General features: G+C 40.1%; 2 protein-coding genes and 1 long non-coding RNA gene across 15 annotated transcripts in view; 2 read left to right on the top strand and 1 right to left on the bottom strand.

Annotated features, from left to right (window-relative positions):
- The window catches only part of kif1b (kinesin family member 1B), a 57976-nt gene extending 51436 nt beyond the window's left edge, over window positions 1–6540 (top strand). For all 12 annotated transcript variants that reach the window (XM_037105678.1, XM_037105687.1, XM_037105680.1 and 9 more), the window contains 12 exons: window positions 97–202; window positions 1576–1690; window positions 1783–1916; window positions 2011–2072; window positions 2349–2494; window positions 2587–2847; window positions 2963–3034; window positions 3246–3367; window positions 3468–3620; window positions 3821–4013; window positions 4293–4411; window positions 4978–6540. In XM_037105678.1, coding sequence (XP_036961573.1) covers window positions 97–202; window positions 1576–1690; window positions 1783–1916; window positions 2011–2072; window positions 2349–2494; window positions 2587–2847; window positions 2963–3034; window positions 3246–3367; window positions 3468–3620; window positions 3821–4013; window positions 4293–4411; window positions 4978–5020 — 1526 coding nt within the window. In that variant the 3' untranslated portion in view covers window positions 5021–6540. The remainder of the gene's footprint in view (window positions 1–96; window positions 203–1575; window positions 1691–1782; window positions 1917–2010; window positions 2073–2348; window positions 2495–2586; window positions 2848–2962; window positions 3035–3245; window positions 3368–3467; window positions 3621–3820; window positions 4014–4292; window positions 4412–4977) is intronic.
- A 3775-nt stretch (window positions 6541–10315) lies between these two features.
- Window positions 10316–17191, top strand: pgd (phosphogluconate dehydrogenase). Its single transcript, XM_037105693.1, has 13 exons — window positions 10316–10470; window positions 10945–11020; window positions 11116–11295; window positions 11400–11465; window positions 11554–11672; window positions 11831–11900; window positions 11986–12120; window positions 12218–12407; window positions 13797–13927; window positions 14166–14299; window positions 14862–14961; window positions 15509–15631; window positions 16636–17191. The coding sequence occupies exons 1-13, from the start codon at window positions 10463–10465 to the stop codon at window positions 16753–16755; spliced, it is 1452 nt and encodes a 483-aa protein (XP_036961588.1). The 5' UTR covers window positions 10316–10462; the 3' UTR covers window positions 16756–17191.
- LOC119023608 lies at window positions 16919–23426 on the bottom strand. Of its 2 annotated transcripts, XR_005076295.1 has the most exons (3): window positions 23388–23426; window positions 19978–20211; window positions 16919–19858 (listed from the first exon to the last, which is right to left on the bottom strand). It is a non-coding gene; the product is annotated as an uncharacterized LOC119023608 (long non-coding RNA). The 2 variants fall into 2 exon arrangements; XR_005076294.1 differs by lacking the exon at window positions 23388–23426 and having other exon boundaries at window positions 19978–20428.
- Window positions 23427–23515: the final 89 nt, after the last annotated feature.

Genomic DNA, 23515 nt, shown 5'->3' on the forward strand with positions numbered 1-23515 from the left:
CTCATATATTAGGGATTTATATTCCATCAGTTATTATTAATTTACTTGATCTCTTGTGATGACAAGATGTTGATGTGCCGCTCTGTGTCCTGCCAGGTCGCATCAGGAACAAGGCTGAGGTGGACGATAGCGCTGCCGATGCGGTCCTGTCCCTCAACATAATTTCTGCCAAGAACATCAAGTCGTCCCACAACTCCAACAGGTATCTCAAAATGGCCAAACGCTTCGAGTCTCTGAGCATTTTAAAACCAGTTGTTCTTGATTAACAGACAGAACATTTCGAGGTGTAAATCCATTGATTTGTTGGTACTATATGAAGGTTTGTTGCCGACATTCTGCATCATTTTGATTTAATTATTGCCACATATCATACTTGATTTCTTTATCTTGAGAACAGTTTAGAAATTATATCAGGCAGTATCTGTGTTTGTGCTCTTGTCTTTATTTTTTGGTTCAAGCAAAGTGGAACCATTGCATGACCATTTCCATTTTCACTGCAGTTAATTTTCCTGTTAATTTGCTCCATTGTCTCTGTTGCCTGACTCTCTGTGCTTCTCTCTTTTTGTCTGTGCACTCTCTTCTTTCTCCTGCTGCGGCTGGACTCTTGAATACGCTCAGGCTTTCTATTGATAAGGATATTGATAGGTACCAGTGACCAGAGAACATACCGTTCCTTCTGTGAAAGAACTTTATGCTTCTCTTTAGTCTGATAGATTCATAGAAATAAGTTTTCCACACTTTGTGTTTCTTTTTGTTGCCATGTTGCATTCGGCCTGCCTTTATTTGCATCAGTTTGAATCTGAAAAATATATTCTTAATTATTTTGTGGACAAATAAAGGCAATCCTACATGCAAATGCAATCTCTTTAATTTGTATTAGTTTGTGTCATGTTTTGTTGATCGTCTGTGGTACCCCGATTTCCAAATGAATGCTTTTCTCTCAGCTGTTATTCACTGTGTGAGTCAATAACAACCAAGGCCACTGAGGCACCAACAGGGCAGTTCTGGCTCTCAGTCTGTGGGTGAGAGCGCCCCCTGCTGTCAAAGACAGGAACAGTGTAACACCTTGAAAGAGCCTCACAAGCAGTCATTTTAGAGCACAGATGTATTCAGACGTGCTGATGTGCTGCAAACTGAGTATGTTCCTTTTATTTATGTCTTCTCTATAAATATCAATCGTATATTCTGCTTGCTACCGTTTGGGCTCCTGGTAGCTGTCACACACACACACACACACATACACACACACACACACACACACACACACACACACACACACACACACACAGCTCACTGCACTCGGCACATTCCCGACACTCCTGTTAACTAGTGGTGCTCCTGATCACTTCATGTCCATTGTCAAGCTCTCACTTCGGTGTGCCTCCTCACATCTTGTCATGATTAGGGATGAGTGTGAGGGCCACTTCAGTCACTGCACAGTGTCTCCTTAAAGTTCAATCACTGCTGCTGTTTTACAAGGATCCTACAAACTCTGTTGTTTGTAAAGCACTCACTCTAAAGAAGAGAAAACAATCTGAGTCGATTAACTGGAGACTCTTTGACTTTCTCCTTCAGGACTTTCTATCGCTTTGAGGCGGTGTGGGACAGCTCTCTGCACAACTCCCTCCTGCTCAATCGAGTCACTCCGTATGGAGAGAAGATCTACATGACCCTGTCTGCATATCTGGAGGTCAGTCACTGCTCCCCTGTGCTGTTCAGCTCAGATCTTATATCTCCACTGATGTCAACACAGCTAACACACTTGCTGTCTCCTCTCGACAGCTGGACCATTGCATCCAACCTGCTATTATTACCAAAGACATCTGCATGGTCTTCTACTCCCGAGATGCAAAGATTTCCCCTCCCCGTTCCCTCAGGAACCTCTTTGGGAGTGGATACTCCAAAACTCCAGACTGGTGAGACTTCTAACAACAACATTTTTTCAAGACAGTTAGATCACGTTTTATCCACAAAGTTTACATGAATTGAATGGGCTCTGCTTCATTACAGCAATCGGGTCACTGGCATCTACGAGCTGAGCTTGTGTAAGATGTCCGACACTGGAAGCCCAGGTGAGCAAATCAAAAATGTTGTTGTAAGGGATAAGTTCACCCAGAAATGAAAGGTTTGTCATTATGTAATCAGCCCCATGCTGATGGAAAAGTCAGGAGAGGTTCACAGCAAAACAGTGCTGCAACCCTCTCCTAAAACAACTGAAATAGATTGGAACTTTTTTTAAAACATAAAAACAAATGAAAAGAAACCTGGGTGAACTTTTCCGTTAGGAGAAGCTGGCAGTTTATCGGCTCTGAGAGCGCTGTCCTGATGAGAGATTTTGTCCTGAGCAGGGATGCAGCGGAGGAGGAGGAAGGTCCTGGACACATCGGTGGCTTACGTGCGTGGAGAGGAGAACCTGGCCGGCTGGAGGCCCAGAGGAGACAGTCTCATCCTAGAGCACCAGTGGGAACTTGAGAAAATGGAGCAGCTGCATGAGGTGGCTCATCTGCAATTTCAGTCTTTTCTTTTCTAGAAAGTTTCTTCTAATGTTTAAAAACTTGTCTAACCCTGCCCATGTCGTTCCTCCAGGTGGAGAAAACCCGTCACCTGCTGCTGCTGAGGGAGAAGCTTGGCGATGCAGCTCCAGTGGGACCAGCACCCACCACCAAGTCCCTGAGTGAGTCCCTGTCCCCCAGCATGAGCTCGGACACCCTCTCCACATCCACCTCCATCTCCTCACAGATCTCCAGCACCACCTTTGAGAGCGCCATCACGCCCAGCGAGAGCAGCGGCTATGACTCCGCTGACATCGAGAGCCTGGTGGATCGGGAGAAGGAGCTGGCTACTAAGGTGAGAGAGCAAATTCATTGTGATGGGTTGCTGATGGTGCTGATTAAGCGTTTGCTGCATTGTTGCTTTCTTTCCTTCTTCTGCTCTGAACAGTCTCATGTTTGTTCTCTTGTAGTGCCTGCGCCTCCTCACACACACCTTCAACAGTGAATATAACCAGGTGGTCAACAGTATCAGTGACTGCAAGGTGAGTAACAAAACTAAAAATAGTGTGAACTTTATATCTTACCTTTATATCGCACATTTCCTAAATGTTAAAGCCCAAACATTAATCTCAGTGCTCATAGTCTGTAAAGATGTAGTAAGAAGTGATTGCTACTTTAGTATCAGCAGTGCACTCTCCACTAATTTGGATTTATACCCGTGTTTAACAAATATTTCTTGTTCTTTGTCCTCAGCTATCCGACATCTCACCAATGGGGCGTGACCCGTCCGTGACCAGCTTCAGCAGCGCCACCCTCACTCCCTCCTCCACCTGCCCTTCTCTGTCTGACTCCCGCTGTGGTTCCCTGGACCAGAAGTAAAACTTCATATAAATTCATATATTTTGTCTAAATATCTGATTGAATTCAGTTTCAGGTTGTCACCATGATGCTTACTCTGTGTACGCCATTCCTCAGGACCCCAGAGAACAGCTCCCGTGCCTCCAGTCCCTCCTGCTCAGACTATGAGAACTTCCCGATGGTTCCCACTCTGGAGACTTCCTACCTAGCACGGGCTGGAAAGAACGAGTTCCTCAACTTGGTGCCTGATATTGAAGAAATGCGGCCAGGGTGAGTGCTCAAAGTCGATATGAGATGCTTCTCTCAGCCGAAACACAAACAACTGGTCCTGTTTTCTCATTCAAGCAGAAATTATTGGAATTGATCTGAACAGCCGAGCCTGGGTGGTTTCAGGCGGAATAGAACTTGATTTTCATCTGCAGAATAACAAGATTTTTAACTGATTTCTCTGTTCTTTTGTTCTTTTTCAGATCGGTAGTATCCAAGAAAGGTTTCCTAAGTTTCATGGAGCCACGTTCCAACTCATGGGTGAAGCACTTTGTCGTTGTGCGCCGGCCCTACGTATTTATCTACAACAGTGACAAGGACCCTGTGGAGCGGGGCGTCCTCAATCTCTCCACAGCGCAGGTGGAGTACAGTGAAGACCAGCAGGCCATGCTCAAGGTAGAGTTTCAAGTCATCAAACACATTCCTGCATCTAAACCTGTAGTTTGAGGTAATATTCAATAACATTCACACTGTAAACTACAACACTGCATCAGCCTTATCGGCACATCCACAAGACCCACAGCACATGTTCAATGTCACACCTCAACTGTGACAACAAACAACAACAAAACTGTCATTTCTCCTTTAGGGAACCTAAAAGCTTGTGTGTTCACTGTATGCGATAAAAAGAAACCCCAAAGAAACGTTGACAAATACTTGATGTTATCTTTTCAGACTCCGAACACATTTGCTGTGTGCACAAAACATCGAGGAATCCTCCTGCAGGCCAACAACGAGAAAGACATGAATGACTGGCTGTATGCGTTTAACCCTCTGCTAGCAGGAACGATAAGGTAACTCTCACTCACACACACACACACTTAGTTGTAGCACTTTTGCGGTGAGAGAAAGAAAGTTAGTTTTGATTGACGCAACATTAACAGAGGTTTCACTACACAGTTAACAACAAGCTCACAATGTGTGGGATGATAAAAGGACAACATTCACCATCAACACACAGCTGCATTCACTTTCCTGCCTCTCTTATTGTAAATCTTGTGTAGGGTAAAGCTCAGGATACATGGACATGGCCAGAACAAGCTTTCTCCTTAATTTTTTCGTTGCCAGGGCGACAGGTGATGGTTCCTGGGTTAATCTAATAAATGATTAGTTGCCTGAATAGAAGCGACAGTAATGAGACCTGGGCATTTCTGTAAAGATCAAATATTTTTAAATACAACCACACACAAAAGTGGAAGTGCTCTGAAAAACCATGCTGGGTTCAGCACTTTGTCAAAACACAGCCTTTCTCAGAAACCAAAAATGTTACATGGACACGGGACATTGCACTGAGAGCAGTTTTGCGTTCTCAAGAAATGACATTGTAACTCATCACAACATAAAACTCCTGTTCCCACAGATCTAAGCTGGCGAGGAGGCGCAGCGGTCTGATGAAGAACTGAGTCGAGCGGCACACAGGAACCCACGGCTTCCAGTCTTTGTGGAAAGCCTTTGAACATACCAAGTGTTAACACTTATTAATCATTGTGATTCTTGACAGTTTTCTCTTGTAAGTAGACTTGTGGCTTAAGTCTCCTTTCATGCGACTAAAAGTTTCAGTTCCAGAGGAATTTGCCTCCCCTCCCTCTCCCTCCAACAACCCTCAGCCCAACTTCACATCCCTCCTCTCTATTCCTCTTCCCTTCCTCCTCCTCCTCCTCCTCAGCTTATTGTGTTTTTGTTTTTATGACAATGTTTGAGTCTTTTTCTTCCGCTTTGTTGTCATTCCCCTAACTCCCGAACTAGTAGCATGTCGTAATAGTCTACTTGTGTGTGCACGATTCTTCAAAAACTGTTCTTTCAGGCCACTAATTTTCAGTTTGCCAATCATCTGTAAAAAATATTGTCTCTATCAGTGTTATTTGTCTCCAGAGAAGAGTTTTATTTTCTTTTTTATATGCCCGCATGATAACTGCAGCAGTCCTCAGGAGAAGACCAGATTTGCTTACCGAAAAAAAAAAAAAAGAAGAAACAAATCAGATAAGCTACAGTTGAAAAACCATGAAGGGAAAATAGACATCGGTTTATGTTGTGCTACACAAAGCAAGGCTACTTCAAGATCTATTGCTGCTAATGAATTCATAGGCTTTTCCTCTCTCAATGAGATTTGCATCGGGCCGCTGCCTCCAGCTCCGCCTCCACAGCCTCCTAAACGGCCTTTAGAAACAAAAGTCTGAGAAATTTGTCCCAGCTCAGCCAGACACAAGGGTTTACACTGTCATCCGTGTGATATTAAGATCCCACTCCTCAGCCCGTGTACATACACCCACTCAAACTCCCCCAATAGTGCCGTGAGTCAGTCAGTGAGTGATCATGCATTTGTGTCAACGTCAAAAACATGTTAACTGAAGAAACATGCAAAAATAAATGATTATTTCATATCTCAGCAGTGAAAAACATGACGATGGATTATCCCTACAGGAGTGGATAATTTCTGTGCTATTTCATCTCAAGAAAAACGATGATGAGGAGGAAAACAGACACGATTTGTACAAGGTCTGTTGTGGGATCAGTGTAGTAGTTAGCTCTCATTTAAGACATTCCTCTCAGCTCTACCGCAGTTTTTCCTCGAACAAAAGTGTTGAGCCTCAGACCTCAACATTCGCTGATATTTGTTTATAAATCACATACGTGTGATGTTGAAGAAAAATAGAACAAAAAGATGGTGAAAAGTGAGGAAGGAGAAGGAAAGAGAATGAAGTTGCATCGCTTTAGCCTTGACGCCAGTAGTTAATGGATGACGCTGCTAGCACATAGCCTGCAGGACAGATGATGGTCTACCACATGACTCCTCCTCAGTGAAGTACTTACTGTTCAGCAGCACCGCAGGTTAACACGTGTTCATTTTCTATTTAAATTCAAACCTCTTAACTCATCTCTCACTGGGTTGACTTTTCTTTTTATTATTATTAACATTGTTGATTTTTTTCTATTATGCTTTTAATCATTCCATAGGGAAGTTTTATATGAAATGTAACCGAGGGCATTTATTTCTTAATTTCTAACCAACGTTACTGGTGTTTAACCTTATTTTTTTGCACATTAACACGTATCTATAGCAAGACGAGGGCAAATCACACAGTCCAAGATTATTTCAGGAGCACTGAGAAGAGCACATATCAAGGCTACACTGGATAGCTGTTCCTCTAAAAGGATTTACAAGAAAGAAAGATGTGATACGAAAGGGACGACATATACTCAAAGGTTTTATTCCTGATCTTATTTATGAAAATATTTGCTCTGTACGTCGTACTACAGCTGCTACATTTGACTCCAGGTAAATTCTGACCTTTTTTGGTGCCTCTGTCTCTACAAATGGTACGAATGTGATGAGTGCAGATAGGCATTAAATACTCTGGCCAACCAACCAGCAGTATGCCTGTTGTATCATATGAGAGGGACGATAGAGATAAGAGGCAGCTGGTTACAAGCATTAGTGGCATTGTTGGTGACATGTCTTAACTGTTTGCTCATGTAAAGACTTAAAACATTTGCATCAGAAAAGGTTGGATTAAAAGTATCACTGCCCTCAGGTCAGAAAACCTGCTGGTCAGAGAAACAAAAACCTGCTGAGCTGGAGAAAATGTTTCGTCTTTTAAAGGGGCACTTTGTAGCTTTGGAAAAGAAATGTAAACTTGTGATATTTACAATGTTAATGAGGTAATAATGCAAACTCAGAAATATTTCTTTTTCCATAACTGAACAAAAACAGTTTGAAGCTTGAAAGGTGGCAGGGTCTGCCATATATAAACAAAGTAAAACAGAGAGAGTTTGTTCATGTGGTTTATTTAGGCAAAAAAAAAAATCGGTTAATGAAGATCTTTCAATTTCTTCACCCAAAACTACATATTTGCATCTTTAAACAAACCAACACATGTAAAAAAACAAACAAAAAAACAATGATGAAAACAAACGTCCATCTATGCACTGATCAAGGCTTTAAAGTGCAACGTACCTCACATCGAATTCAACTCTCTCCACGAGTGTGAGCTACGTATCGACATGTCAGAGCAAACATTTTCACCTGACTCATTTGCAGAGTTATATTGTTTTGGATTGTGTATTTATTGTTTGCAATGTATATATTAGTTTGCAGCTCTTTGCACATATCAATAAAAGGTTCAACTAACTGATCAAATAAAGTCTGTGCGGTTTAGTTGTTCTACTCAGAGTGAACCAAATGATGGTGTGGCAGCCTCTTTCTGGTCCGAAACCTGGAGAGCGTTGAATGTACTATGAAGACGACGTGTGTTTTTCCATCTTTTAAAAGAGAACTGAAATGTAACTTGCTGCGTCTTTTCAGGGGAGGTGAGTTACATTAGTGCTTCCTCTTTAGTAGAAAGTGGTTTGAGTGGAAGTCTGATTATGATTTGAAGAATATTTACTCCTCATGCTAGCGAGCCACTTGAATTCTCACAAAGTAAAGGTGGTTTTGAACTTGTTTTATTTTGTCTAATATCAGGGAATATAATACAAAGTAGCTAGTGACATCTAAAATGACAGTATACTATTGTTGTGCTGGTGTCTTTCCTCACCTCAACACTTTTTCTTTTTTTTTCCGTTGATGCCTTTCAAACAAAACTAGCCATGATACTTTCCATCTTCCCCCTCTGACAATTAATATCAGTTAACGGCGTCCCCTTTGGAATCTTACACCAAAAGAAAAAAAAAGACCGAACCATGACATTAACACTGTACATTATTTGTCAGACTGGTTTCATTTTCATACTTATTTTGTAAATATCTGTGTTGTATGGAGCTTGAATTAAAATGTAAATATGTTTACTGTATTTGTAATAATTATAATCCATTCGCTGTATAGCATAGATGTGTCATGCAGATATCCTAATTCTGTGTATGGTAATCTTGCACCATTGAACTGTTTAGTGAATGAGGCAACAATAAAAGTGCAAACTGTGCATTAGCAGAACAAGTGTCGCCTGTTTGTCCTCTCCTTTGTATGGTCGAAATCCCAGCGTCACCTGTTTATACATGTTTTCAACTTCCTTGTCCTTCCTGTTTGTGTCCCTCATCTTTATCCACGGAAGTTCGTCATTGCCAGGAATAATAGATACTAGAAGAATAAAAATACTGACATAAAGTTGAACTTGATTCAAACGTAGTGAGTCCTGCTTATGAGATACTTTCTCAGTTTATAATATAAAGGAAAATATTTACTTACCAATAACGTTAACCTTTTTTACGTACTCATTTAAACAATTTCCTAGTGTGAAGCCGTAACTAAATTTACAGTTACGTTCTATTGAAATAATAAATCAAATTGTTGCTATTTAATATTTAACAGAAAGAAAGAAAAAAAACAAAACAAAAAAAACCAGTACTTTAAATCAGGATTCTTCTACTGAGCACCTCCTCCTCCTCCTTCTCTCTGCCTTCCAGGCATGTAAAGACGTTCTGATGATAAACTGGTTTAGTGCAGGGTAATTTTCCTGTGATCTGTCACAGATTTACAGTAACTGGAGGAGGAACTTAGCCTATTCTGCATGGAAAGAAGACAGCGACTCCTGACCAATCACGGGGAAGAGAATTTATGACATATTATTCACCTTAAAGGGCAGAAATAAGGACCAAAATGAGTTTGTGTTTTTCTAGCTAATACTCCACTATAAGCTATGTATATTTTCAGAAATGCTAACCATTTAATAAAACACAAATTGACAAGAAGCTTAACACAAATCATGGCATTTTGTGTCCAGTAGTCTTATTAGGACCTGAGGCAGTTGCTCACTTTTCCTGTCTCATAATCAAGTGTTAATCACAACGATGGTCTGTGCACTTGTTTGTATATTATACAATCTATTTTAGTAGTTTTAGTTTTTATTGTTGTTGTTATTGTTGCACTTCACAAAGTCTCAATCAACACATTTTCTTCAATAAACCCATGGGCTTGAATAACAATCTTGAATTCATATAATTCAGGCAAATACTAATTTGTAAATGTCAGTAGTGGTAGAAGTATTCAGATTGTGTATGTAACTGAAAGTACCAATACAACACAAAACCCAACAGACACACTTAAGTACAAGTAAAGATGTTAAACTATTATCTTGCTAAATGTGACAGTTCAAAGACTTCTTGAGCAAAAGTCTCTGATTTTAAATGTATTTCAATATCAAAAGTAATATTCTGGTAATAAATTACATAAGTACAAAAAATACAAGTCTAATAAAATGACATACTAACATGTATGGATAGAGTGGAACTATGTACTGCTTAATGTGAGGGATCACAAGACCTAAAGTCACTGGTTTAATTTTTTACAATGCATCATATTCTATATGCTCACATTTAAAAAATAATTAAAATTCCTATCTGAAAAGTAATTTAGAGGATATATGTCAAAAATGTAGTCGAGAGTAAACTATATCTCTCTTACATGTAGTGAAAAATACTTTACAAAGTAACAGCTCATGGAAAATAAGCCTAAAATGTTATGGCTCTCGAGTAACTACTTTAGAATGTTAAATGTATAAATTTATGTATCGATGGGTCCTGAAATAAACGGCAGCCATTCACTTGGGGGGTGTGCACTTACGTGTCATGACTGACAGCCCGTGTAACCAATAGGAGAACGGATACCTCTGCTCAGGTTTCTGGACCAATGAGTGTTCGAGAACCACATCGCTTCAGCTCGCTACACGTCATCTTATTGGCGGATACTCGTGGGCGTACGTGAAGGTCTCCTCGTACTCGTCACGCTGGAAGGGGAACAAGGAAGTGAAATAAGAGAGCGAGGAGGAAACCTGAAGTGAAGTGGACTGGTGTGAGACCTCGATTGTCATTTCATCACTGTTACTCCACGGTTACTGTACCCGCCGAGCACCATGGCTGAGTAAGTTCCCGAATAAGTTAATTTACTTACATAGATAGTCGGTAACATGGAGGGGTACCGGCTGATACGATGAGTTACGTTACTGTAGACTTTGTTTTCGTTTTGTCTAATTTGTTGAGAGTAATCTTCTTGAGCACTTGGTTTTAAACGAAGCTGTTAGCTTGTTAGCTAACCCGCTTTATCTGTTAGTGTTTTGTATAGGTAAGTGTGACATTTACGGTGAAAATTGAACGACATAGCTGATGCTGTTGCTTTGTATTCTGGGTAGTGACAGTAAGCTTTGAAATCACAAGTAGTGTCACGTCTGTGTCACTTTTAATCCTGCTTTCATTTCTTTTAAGTGAAACATAAACGATATTAAAAGGATATGATGAAAATAATTGTGGACAGTTTTATATGTCCTTGTTGGTGTTCAGTCTGTAACCAGATGCAGAGCCCTTCAGTAAAAGTGATTATCACTCTTCCTCCTCACAGAGCAGACATTGCACTGATTGGATTGGCTGTCATGGGCCAAAACCTCATCATGAACATGAATGACCATGGCTTCGTGGTAAGATGATCCTTCTCCTATTTCTTTCCGCAATACTTGGCAGCAAAACTTGTTCCTCTTTCCTTCACCCAGTAATCACCTTACCTCTCCAACAGGTCTGTGCCTACAACCGAACCGTGTCCAAGGTGCACGACTTCCTGAAGAATGAGGCAAAGGGCTCCAAGGTGGTCGGAGCAGAGTCCCTTGAGGACATGGTGTCCAAGCTGAAGAAGCCCAGAAGGATCATCCTGCTGGTGAAGGCCGGACAGGCTGTGGATGACTTCATTGATAAACTGGTTGGTAGTTTGTGCTGAATGGAATGAAATCAATTGTGAAAAAATGGAGTCACACCTTGTTAAATCAATTCTTCTTTTTTCTTCTACTTCTACTTCCTCTTCAGGTTCCTCTTCTTGAAGCTGGGGATATCATCATTGATGGTGGCAACTCTGAGTACAGAGACACAACCGTAAGCGACAGCGAATCATTGCACAGGAGTAAATCTTTGTATATAATGGAGGATGTTCTCTCAGTACTCATGTGTTTCTGTCATACAGCGGCGGTGCCAGAGTCTGAAAGCGAAGGGCTTGCTGTTTGTTGGCAGCGGAGTCAGTGGCGGTGAGGAAGGGGCACGTTATGGACCCTCACTCATGCCAGGAGGACATATAGAGGCCTGGTGAGTCCTCACAATCTCTAAATGCTAATGTCTGTATTTGTTTTAGCGTGTCTGTGTCCTGCATCTACCGATACAGTTGGACATATTTGGGACTTTGGACATCAGAGGATTTAGCGTGGAAGCTAATGTATTCAAACTCTTGTGGCTTTATTTTGAAGGCCACACATAAAAGACATCTTCCAGAGCATCGCTGCCAAGGTTGGAACAGGAGAACCTTGTTGTGACTGGGTGAGTGCTATTATTTGATGTGTGTTGTGTACATAATGTTAACTGTGTGCGAACTGAGGCGTTTATCTATAATCTGATTTTGTAGGTCGGAGATGAGGGTGCAGGTCATTTTGTGAAAATGGTCCATAATGGCATTGAGTATGGCGACATGCAGCTGATTTGTGAGGCCTATCACCTGATGAAGGATGTTCTGGGTATGGATCATGATGAGATGGCACAGGTGAGCTGCACATCAACTTTATTTGTATTTTTAGTGCCATCAACTTGGGGGAAAATCTTAACAGTGTGGCTGATTATATGTCATCACAATGAAACAGGCCTTCGACAAGTGGAACAAGACAGAGCTGGACTCCTTCCTCATCGAGATCACGGCTAACATCTTCAAATACAGGGACTCTGATGGGACACACCTGCTGCCCAAGATCCGCGACAGCGCCGGACAGAAAGGCACAGGGAAGTGGACGGCCATCTCAGCCCTGGAGTACGGCACACCTGTCACTTTGATCGGTAAGAGGAAAAAGGAGGCTCCAGATGAGGAAGTATCTGGTTTCCTTCTCTCTACCTCCTTTCAGTAATCGTGTTTGCCACAATGACATGGCAAACATCATTACGTCACACTTGTTAAGATTTCAACATGGTTTTAACAAATGAAAGGGCAGCAGGCCTCATAATCAGAGTTTTTGGGCTAATGTTTAGCTTTGCCTGTTAGCTGACACACAGCCTGGCCAGTGAACTTCTTCTAGGGGGCATGATGAATATGTGGCTGCCACTAAGAAGATTGAAGGCGTTTAGTGGCCTGCTCATCTCAAGTGACATAAGCGGGATTTGTTAAACTCTCTGCAGCTTTGAGCTTTACTCTGACTGTCTGATAGTCTGTTTCAGAAACAGCCAGGACAACATGGAGGTCAGGAGGTGTTATATGGTCTGCCATCCTTATTTAGAGCGCAAGGTTTAGGTTAAAGAGACACAGATGAAAAACCTTTAATCAAAGTTCAATAACTGTTGTTTGCACTGTCCCTGTCAGTGCTGTAGATGTTGTGATAGAGGCAGTACAAAAGGCTTCATTGTGTGAGAGCTGAGCCAGTCTGTGCAGAGCAGGCTGACAGGCCACTACAGTGTGCATGGCTGGATTTCTGTCTCGAATAGGAAGCACATTCCTCATCATGATAATATACTCACTGGACACATTTCTGCCCATCTCTCTACCCTTTGGTTGCTCCACCGAGCTGTTCTGTTTTTAGCAAGTCATGCTTACCAAACATTTTTTTTTCTCTCATCTTGATAACGTGGCAAAGTAATTATAATGTTAAATGAAGGCTTGTACTGGCCCTTGAAATTGTGTCACTAGAAACTAAAGCTTTTTTTTGTTTTACTTAATGCGAGTAAATGTAACGCTATCTGCATCTGTCTCTTGTACACACCACCTTCCTCAAGAAAGTGTGATGGTCCCTCACATGCGTGCATGAGTGATTGTACTAACTAACCTCGATCTGTGTCTCAAACTATGCTGTGTTGGGTCCTTAATTTTTAGAGAAATGTGCCTGTAAAGTCCTGGAAAAGTCTTTGAAATTGATCTTTAAGAAGCTGTGATAACTGGCAATCCCAACCTTTTTTTCTTTTTGTAATGGGGACAAACCCTGCTGTTGCAACAGTATTGTTATTACTGCTGAGTCATGCTGATGTGTGAGATTTTCTTTAAGTTGTCAAGGTGTTTCTGCACTGCAGCACTGGCCAGCATAAACACTGTCATCATCTGTTGTGAGACGGTTCAGGATATCTAAACTATTGTTAGCTGACTCCTATGTACTTATGTGATGTGAGCAGAGAGCTAACCTTGTTGTCCCTCTCTGTTTCTCTGTCTGCTCGACTCCCCCTCCCTCCCCCTCTGTGTCTCAGGGGAGGCTGTCTTTGCCAGATGCCTGTCCTCACTCAAGGATGAGAGAGTTGAGGCCAGCCGCAGCCTTTCAGGGCCGCAGGGGGTCAAATTCAGCGGTGACAAGGAAGCCTTCCTGGAAGACATCAGAAAGGTAGCACACACTCAGTTGCCAGTTTACTAGATCTTGTCAAAACTCACTCCGTCTTTCAAAAAAATCTACATTCAGGATGGTGATGATGCTCAGTTTTAAGGGTGTTCTGCTTCTACTTATTTATTAGTGTAATTAATAATTTAATTAATGGAATATATATATTTTTTGAACAGTGACTGTTTTCAAATTGTGTTACTATTCCAGCCACCATTGATTCCTTGTTTTTGTTTCTCTGCAGGCCCTCTACGCCTCCAAGATCATTTCCTACGCACAGGGCTTCATGCTGCTGCGTCAGGCAGCCAAAGAGTTCGGCTGGTCCCTCAACTACGGTGCCATCGCTCTGATGTGGAGGGGAGGCTGCATCATCCGAAGGTACATGTAACTTCATATGTACTAATATTGCAAGTTTGCCTCCGTACCACATTGTGCAACTAAATGTCATCAGGCATGTTTCACACTGATGTTGAAAACTGTGATGGTGGAGGTGTCACAGAGCTTTAGTACTAGACAAGAATAAAAATGAAGAGTTTTTGTGTTGATATAAGATGTTTCAAAAGGCTTTTTAACAAATGTATTATAGTGACATAAAGGAAGTTATTAACTCTTGTGAAATATTGGAGTGAGAAATCTAGATGGAGGATTACATGACCCTTCCTGTAAAATCTGTGACAGTAGAATGAGGAAACTAGGGTTGTGACACATGGGTGGCTTTGTGTAATCTGCCACAGACGTTGCATAAACCTAAATCAAATACAGCTCTCCGTATGACTAGCAGTGTCTAGCCACCACTCAACCTGTGCATTATGGCAAAGGTGTTTTTATTTGACTGGCAACATAGTTGTGGTATTTGTTACATATATTTTTTTGGATAAAGAATGAATTATTCAGAAGCTTGTCTCTGTTGGCTAACATTGCCCTCTCCCTTCCCTACCAGTGTCTTCCTGGGTAAAATCAAAGAAGCGTTCGACCGGGATGCAGAGCTGCAGAACCTGCTGCTGGACACTTTCTTCAGTAATGCTGTGCAGGACTGTCAGGTATGAGGAAGGAAGAAGTGTCCAAACACACACCTGCAATACCTGAATTGACAAAGACACACAAGAATAAGTTATTTCCTCTTTCACACGGAAAAGGAGTTCTTTACAGATAAGAGTCTGGGTATTTCCTTTTACATTGTATTGTTGAACATGTAAGGACACAGTGGGTTCATTCATTGTTTGTGCATCATCCAGACTGTCTGAGATTATTTCCTGATTTCTCAATTGAGATCTTCTATCATTGGAGATGTGGAACATCTGCCCGAATCAGTCGACCCAAATACAGAGAAGGCATTTTCTCTGCGCTCTTTCCATCTTCTCAAAAAACAAAAGCTCATATCGAGTCCCCTCAGATTTTGCTGTTACTAAAGATATTGTCCAGTTGAACCTCACTCTGCTCGACCTGATATAATTTGGACCAAGAACAGAGTGGCCTTGTGACGACCTCTTGTTCTTGGCTTCTTGCTAACATGACTAAATTAACACGAAATGACATCAGAGCTCCATGAACAAAACCATTTTTAACCTGCTTAATCTCTTTGTTTAGGAGTCATGGCGCAGAGCAGTCAGCACTGGAGTCCAGCATGGCATCCCTATGCCCTGCTTCACCACAGCTCTGTCCTTCTATGATGGTTACAGACATGAAAAGCTGCCAGCAAACCTCCTCCAGGTGAGACAGTAATGATGCTGCAGAGCAGAGCCCACTGAGCATATGGCTCATGAGTGTGTACTAGATTAAAAAGGTCACGTGGAGCTGTCGTGTGTGTGTGTTTGTGTTGGGATCTAAAAGCTTTAAGACCCTGACAGGACACAGTGCGTGTTTTGTAACTCCTTTAGTCATCTGTGTTTGGACTCTGCTCAGTATATGAATATGGAGCCGGAACAATTTGTCCATTTCTAATCACATTATTCAAATGTCAAATATAACTGCCTTTAGATGTGATGATTTGCTGCTTTCCCCTTATATCATTGTAACCGTAGTCTTGTTCATCCATCTAGATTGTTTTGCTGTGATTTGCTGAGTTTTGGAGATATTGGCCATAGAGATGTCTGCCATCTCTGGAATATAATGGAAGTGGATGGCACCAAAAATTACATTTAAAAAAACATGACAGTAATGTTCCTTTACAGAAATCATGACCGGGTTTACAAGATAATCAACAGACCTTGTCTTTCTATCAAATTACATGCATCACTAGCAGAAGAAGGCGTTTATCAAGCCTCTCATCCATGAGTAGATGCACACGTCCTATCATGATATATGATATGGTTGGTGGGTGTAGTGCGATAAAAAGAATAGTTCCTGCATGAAACTGCTTACAACAAGATCTGTGGATTATCTTGAGAAACCAGGTCATGATTTATGGAAAGAGACATGACTGTTGAGTTTTTTTTTAATGTAATGTGTAGTGCCTTGAGCAGCAGTGCCATATAGTTTAATTTTATTCAAGAAAGGGCAGACATATCTACGATCAGTATCTCCAAACCTCAGCCAATTGACACCAAAACAATATAGGGAGATGAATAGCAGTAAGGGTAAAATATGTCATTTTGATGTTGGAGTGAACGGTTCTTTTTTAATGTAGTAGACAGTTAGTTGCATCCCAATTTGGAGATGACATTTGTCTATTTGCGGGTGTCACAGGTTGTGAACGTTGTGTTTTGTTATTTTAGGCCCAGAGGGACTACTTTGGGGCCCACACATACGAACTGCTGTCAAACCCCGGTCATTTCATCCACACCAACTGGACGGGTCACGGAGGAAACGTCTCCTCCTCATCCTACAATGCTTAAAGATCATCTTACATCTCTGAAAACCACAAAACCAGATGACAGGACGAAGATGAGGGGAAACGATTTGAGACAACATGTTACACATTCCATCTTTGACTGAATATTTAGGAGCCACCCACCACAAAGATTTCCTTTTCTTCAACTTTTCACCCCCCTCGAAGACGTGTTCATGCAGTTTTATTTATCAAGAAATGGAATCATAGATTACGTGTGTTGTAAACTCTACACCCTCTGTGTTTTCTTGTATCGACTTTTATCACGTGTGGTGGAGCAGTAAAGAGTTGACTCCATCTGGAAGCTATTGATATGATGCTGGCTATCAGGCTAAGGTTCACCTGTCATGTTGGGCCCAGGGTTCACTGTGTTAACACTGGATTAAGGTGAACAGTTGCACTGTACTGTATTAGGCTAAATAAAGATTTCAATCCCTTTATAATTAGCTTGTGTGGTTGTTACTCTCTAGCTGCTGTAAACAGGATTGAGACGTGTTGGTGTGTAGCACTAAATTAGGCAACAAGTGACATAAGTTGCCTAATATGTAAACAGGATATTCAGTTCAAAATGCCCCAGACAGAGACAAGGCTATTCAGGGTGAATTAATACATGTCTGAAGTGTTAAATAGACTGAATATCAATATACGATATTATCATACAAAATATAAGGTGTTAAACTCCAATAAGAGTGCAAAAAAGAACACCAAATTGGACATTTAATTGAGGAAATGGTAAAAATAAAAATATGTATCCAGATTTATATCTTTATATCTATCTATCTTTATCTTTTATCTAAATTGGTGACAATAATTAAGAATTTGTGCCAGATGTTTTATTTTCCAGTAAGAGTATGTACTGTGGTTTCTCATAAAATTGTGAAATACTCAAATTGTCACAAAATTATGAAAATCCTGTCGTTAAAAATAAACCTCCTCTCACTCAAACTTCCCACTACATTTAACTGAAAATTGTAAATCAAGTTGGGTTTTTTTTTAATACATCCAGCTGACATCAGGCATGCTACATTAAGTTGGTGATAACTGGTTCTAATCATGAAATGGATCCTGAACCATTTCATACGTTGTTCTTTCGCTGGCTGTCCAGCAGGTGGCCCTAACACCCTGACACGTGTTTCGATAAACAGTAATTTAGTAGAATGAAAATACAACAGCAAACCATTCAACTCATGTGAACACAAGTTCGACTCAATAACAAAAAAATACCTTAATTCAGTACAGGGGCTCTGCAATTAATACTGCTTTTGTAGTAATTTCTTAAAATGGTGCCAGAGACGTGTTAGTTTTGAGGAGGGGTTGTATAATATAGAAAGATAAAACATATTTTTAAAAAGAATTTAACACTATGAATTACATTATATATAAAGAAGGGTTAGTGAAATAAGGATTAAACTGACCATACATCCTCCCTCTGCATCGTCTTGCCTTGTCCCAGTCAGGGTTGCATCTGTTTCAATACGTTCTTTTTTGTAACATAAATACATTTGATCAATTGAAGTCAAAATTGGCCATATCTGTCCCTTATCATCTTCTTCTTCTTTTGGAATTTCAGTCCAATTTTCTTCTACGTGCCGGCACTGACATTATTTCCTAAATGTTTACTTGCCCTGTCAAAATGCAGAGAAATGCACAGATTTATACTACAGTCTTCAAAATGTTCTCCATGTCTGGGTGGGGGCAGCTGGGTTGGCAGGAGCTCAGTATCTCTAAAATCCTGCTGTGAGCCTGTTCATGAACTACAGTAAGTAGTTCTTGTTGTCCTCTGATCTATATTTAAGAACAGTCAAAGTCTTCCTTTCTTTTATATTGATGTATTTACCAGGGAAAGTGCCCATCTGTCTTGTGTCATGCTAATATGTTCATTATGATGCTGTTTGACTGATATTAGTTTCCCCCGACCTTTTTTGTGTGAATTGATATTAGATTGAACATAGCATGTTGTTATATTCAGTCTGTAACAGATGAAGTGTTGTTAATTAAGTGTTGTTGTTGTTGGTGCTCAGTTGTCATGCCTGCTCAAGGCCACCAGGTGTCACTGTGTACTCCTCAGCTTGGTTCAGTGCTAGAATACTGTGTTGATCTGTATATTGTATTGAAAGCAAGGTTTTACAGTATGTAGTGTATATATACTGACTTCACTTTGGGTATATTATTATCACAGGACAATATTGTGTTTACATTGTTTAGGGTTAGGGTTACATTCTTTCTTCTTTATATTCTTACATCTCAAGTCGCTTTAAGTCAAATAAGCTGTTTTCATACTGTATTTCCTCTCTTCACCTGTTATTGTTTGTCATCAAACTAGATTACTGTGACACATCATAAATAATATCTTCTACCTTTATTGTGATTCTTTCTGACTGTAGAAACTTTTGCAGCAACCTCATGCAGGCACAAACTTGCAATTTTATCTGACCTTTCTACACTCTAAGCTTTTATTGCAAACACATTGACACGTTCAACCTGTGATGAGGTGTCAAAAACAGAATCTTCTGCATGGATGTGCCCTGGTGGCAAATGGTTCAGACCTCTGTTGCATGTCAGTCCCCATTTCTTATGTCCTGTCATCTCTCTACACTTAGCTGTCCAATAAAGGCATGATATTGACCCCCAAAAAGTTCAATTTATTTAGTTAAGAGCCAAAAAAGTTAGAAGACAAAAAACAAACAAACAAAAAACTATAATATTTTGGATGGAAAGCTAAATAAATATCTTTGTGGGTGGTGTTGGAATAACTTCCTCACATTGATAAAGATGAATTGTCCTTTAAGATACAAGATAAGAATCTAATGACAACTGTCATTTACACCATTTAGCACTCTGCCTCCTGCTGTGCTCTGGGGATTCTCAGCTGCAGAGTTACACAGTGCTACTCTCACCCCCACAGCCAGTGAGGGATGTTGTATCTGACAGTAGTGTGTCACAGCTGCTGTTGCACCTGCTGTTTTACAGTAAACAAAGCCTCATCTCGGTGCACCTGTGCTGCTGTGGCTTCAGTGATTGCCGGGTTGATGTTTACGTCTTCTATTCAGCCGTCCTGGGACACTCCAGACACCTACCCCCTTCCGACGCCTCATGTCAAAGCTTTGATCCTGGGGGAGAAAACAGCAGAACAAACTATATAAACACATTCGACTACAATACACTTAAAATCCCATAAACAGACTGCTTTATTATCAGACTGAGGTTCATCTCAGAGAGGACACTCTACCAAATAATTCCACTGGTTATCTGTCCTGCTTAATTATTTCAAAGGACAGAATAGAGGCCTTATATTCTTTATGAAGCCTGATGTCAAGCGGAGGCTGAATTAGAGCTCTGAGGAGGCTGTGCAGGTGGACGATGAAGCTGCTGAGTCATCTGCAGACTGAGCGGGTGGCAAGCCGACACCAGACAACACAGTGTGATGATGATGCATAATGAAGCAGGAGGAGGACAAGGAGGACTGAAAAACAGATGTAAATGGATTTCATTGAGATCAAACACTCCCTACTTCCTGGATATCTGAATGGAACATCATCCAATTAAATGACCACATGGTGAAGCTCAGCAATGAATGAGAAGACCTAAATAACAGGTCATCAATATATTTATAAAAACTTTTATCAAAAAACAAACAATCAAACAAACAAAAAAAGGCTTAAGTGTTCTAAAACAGCCAGGCACTGAACACTTTGATAAACTGAAACAGACACAAATATCATGCATTTGTTTGACTATCCGGCCACAGTATATCTGGCAGCAGGACATTGTATTTTCCGCTGATCATCTATTGATCATTATCATGAGGGGTTATGTCCCCCAGTGTAACAGCATTAGTAAGTGATGTGTTTATGAAAGTCGATAGTAGGCTTTAGTTACAGCTGGTTGTGCTCATTTCAAACAGATCCTAATTAACAATCCTCAGTTGAGTTGCTTTTTTAAGGGTGGTTCGCTTATAGTTGTGGTAAATCAGAAAAAAACAAAGTACACTGTAAAGAATTTCACTGTAAAAAAACTGTAAAATACTGGCAGCAGTGACGCCAGTATTTTACTGTTATTTACAATGCAAATACTGTAATTTATTTTAACAGGATTACAGTATATGTCTGTAAAATAACAGTAGGTGCTGTGGTTATTTTACAGTGCATCTACCGTATAATACGTTATATACGCTATTATATGTTACGGCATATCACCGTTTTTTGGATTAATAGTATTATGCGATTATTATATTTAATATGAATGAATATGTTTAATATATTTATATGGTAATATACAGTAATATGCCGTTAAAAAAATAACAGTAATATGCAGTTAATTTAAAATATCGGTAAAATAACAGTAATGCCGTTAATTTAAAAAAAAATATTACCGGTAATATTACTGTTATTTTTTTATTAACGATAATATGCCGTTAATTTAAAAAAGTGATTTTGTGGGCTCGAACTCCGCTGATTGGATGTCGCGGCGCGATGCCGCCTGAAAAGTTGGATATTTTCAACTTTATTCGCGTCGCTGGCGCCTGAAAAAAAAGAGGAGGCGTGGGTGAAAGTCGACGTGGAAAGAGCGGGTTGAGAAATATCGGTTCAAAAGAGGAGCGGGCAAGCGAATGACACGAATGAAGCGAATAGTCCAAAATGATCAAGCGGCACGATAGAAGCATCTGAAGCGATTGTATTTGCGTCTGTCGCGTTCGGTCTGAGCGCTCCTTTACTCACATTTGTTTCCATAAGAGCAGAATTCAAAATGTCCCCAAAAATTCAGTTTTTGAGATAAAATTATGATATTTGCCAAACTTCATCAACCATGACTCCAAAATCTTCTCATTTTTTTCAGGAAGATTGAAAACGTATTTAGCAACAATTTGATAGTATATGTTTAAAAATGCGCTGTTTATGTTTAAATTTACTGTGGATTACAACAGTATCTTACTGTATTTTAAAATAATTGTAAAATTCTGTTAAATATTCATGCTTACATGTAAATTAACAGTTGATGCTCAGTTAATAATAAGAAACTATAATTTAACAGCATAAAACAGTATTTTCTGTCAAGCAGTGGAGACGTGTCTCATGTGCAGTCATTATAACCCTCCCTAAACTATAACTAACCACCCTCTCTCCTTCTGTCTCTTGCTTTTCTCTTTGCACTTTTTGTTCTGTCTTTAACTATTTTCTCTCTCTCTTGAACAGCTTATTACTCTGGCCCATTTCTCTCCATTTCAGTTCAGTGTCTGAGGTTATGCTCATGAGTTCAGTAAAGCCTGTCACTAATGATATATTGGAGACAGTTTCTTCCAAATATGGAAATGCAATACCTTTTGATTTTTGTAATACAAATGTTCTCAATGTTACTAATCTTACTAAGTCTGCTGTACAAATGAGCACTTTGTAATAAACTACAGCAGTGTTATGGAATTTATATTCTACTGTGTTCTATACCAGGGTTCTCAAACTTACTACTTAAAGGTCTGCATCTGATTTTTATTCAAGGTCAGAGGTTAATAACAGAGGCAATAACAACAAAGTGTAATCAGTTCAGTTATGATAATTCTTCATTCAGCCAGCATGCATAGAAACCCTATGTTGATTATAGAAACTGAGGCAGGCACAGCTCAGACAGTTTGGTAGAAGTTAAGTTAAATAAGTTATTAAGTATGATTAGTTATCAGTTGAATAAGTTGAAGTTAAATAATCTATGAGCACTAAAATGCATGATATTAGTGTGTTTATTGTAGGACTTTAGGATGTTGACTGGCTATCGGGAAGAATGTGGTAGCCTTGGGCTGGGTATGTGAGAAGCCCTGCACACTTTCTTTTTAAATTATTTATAACACAGTGGTATATACTGTAAAATTACCATAACCCACAGTTCTCGTACTGTACTGTGATCCAAAATACGGTAATATACTGTTATAAATTATGGTAGATGCGCTGTAAAATAACCACAACACCCACCATTATTCTACAGTCATATACTATAATCCAAAAAACGGTCATATACTGTAAAAACAAATAACAGTAGTTGCATTGTAAAAAGAAACAGGGAAATTCTTTACAGTGTGGTGATTTCTGAGACCAATCTAGTATTTTAGGAATATCAGAGATTCCGCTCCACTTATATCCTATATTTACAATATGACCTTGAAGTTTAAAGACAAATGTTGAAAAGGTGGCAGAGAGGACCCTCAAAAACCACATCAGCTCCAGGGACAGACCACCCTGCAAGCACTTCTCCTAGAGGACCTTCTCAACCCGCTTGCAACAGCATGACCAAGCTCATCAGTTCACACTGTGTCTCCATGTTAACAGCAGGGAGACTCAATTAAACTGCAGCTATAAAAGACACGTTTGTGGCCCATCACTGCCTGTGTTCAAACTGTGATCTTAATGGCTGTCACATCCTTGAATTAAATTTCAGGACCATTACAGTTTTGATAATCTTATAGACATTCACAGTCTTTTCTTTTACTAAAATTACATTTAATTTTCAAATAAATTATACTGACAGGACATGTGTCTTACACCGCTCAGATAAAAAAAATGAGGTTATAACCAAATTTACCACACATTTTTCTAAGTTCCATCTAATTTAGTGAGTTGTTAAATTTCGTTCCTGCAGCCCGCTGCTCCAACACACCTGTTTCAAATGGGTTAGGCTCCTGTAAGGCTTCAGCAGAACTCAATCAGGTGTGTTGGAGCAGAGAGGCATCTAAAACACGGAGGGCAGAGGCCCTGGGGACAGGATTGAAAACAGAAAATAATGTA

Source organism: Acanthopagrus latus, chromosome 7 (genome assembly GCF_904848185.1).
Source record: "Acanthopagrus latus isolate v.2019 chromosome 7, fAcaLat1.1, whole genome shotgun sequence".
Taxonomy (NCBI): domain Eukaryota; kingdom Metazoa; phylum Chordata; class Actinopteri; order Spariformes; family Sparidae; genus Acanthopagrus; species Acanthopagrus latus.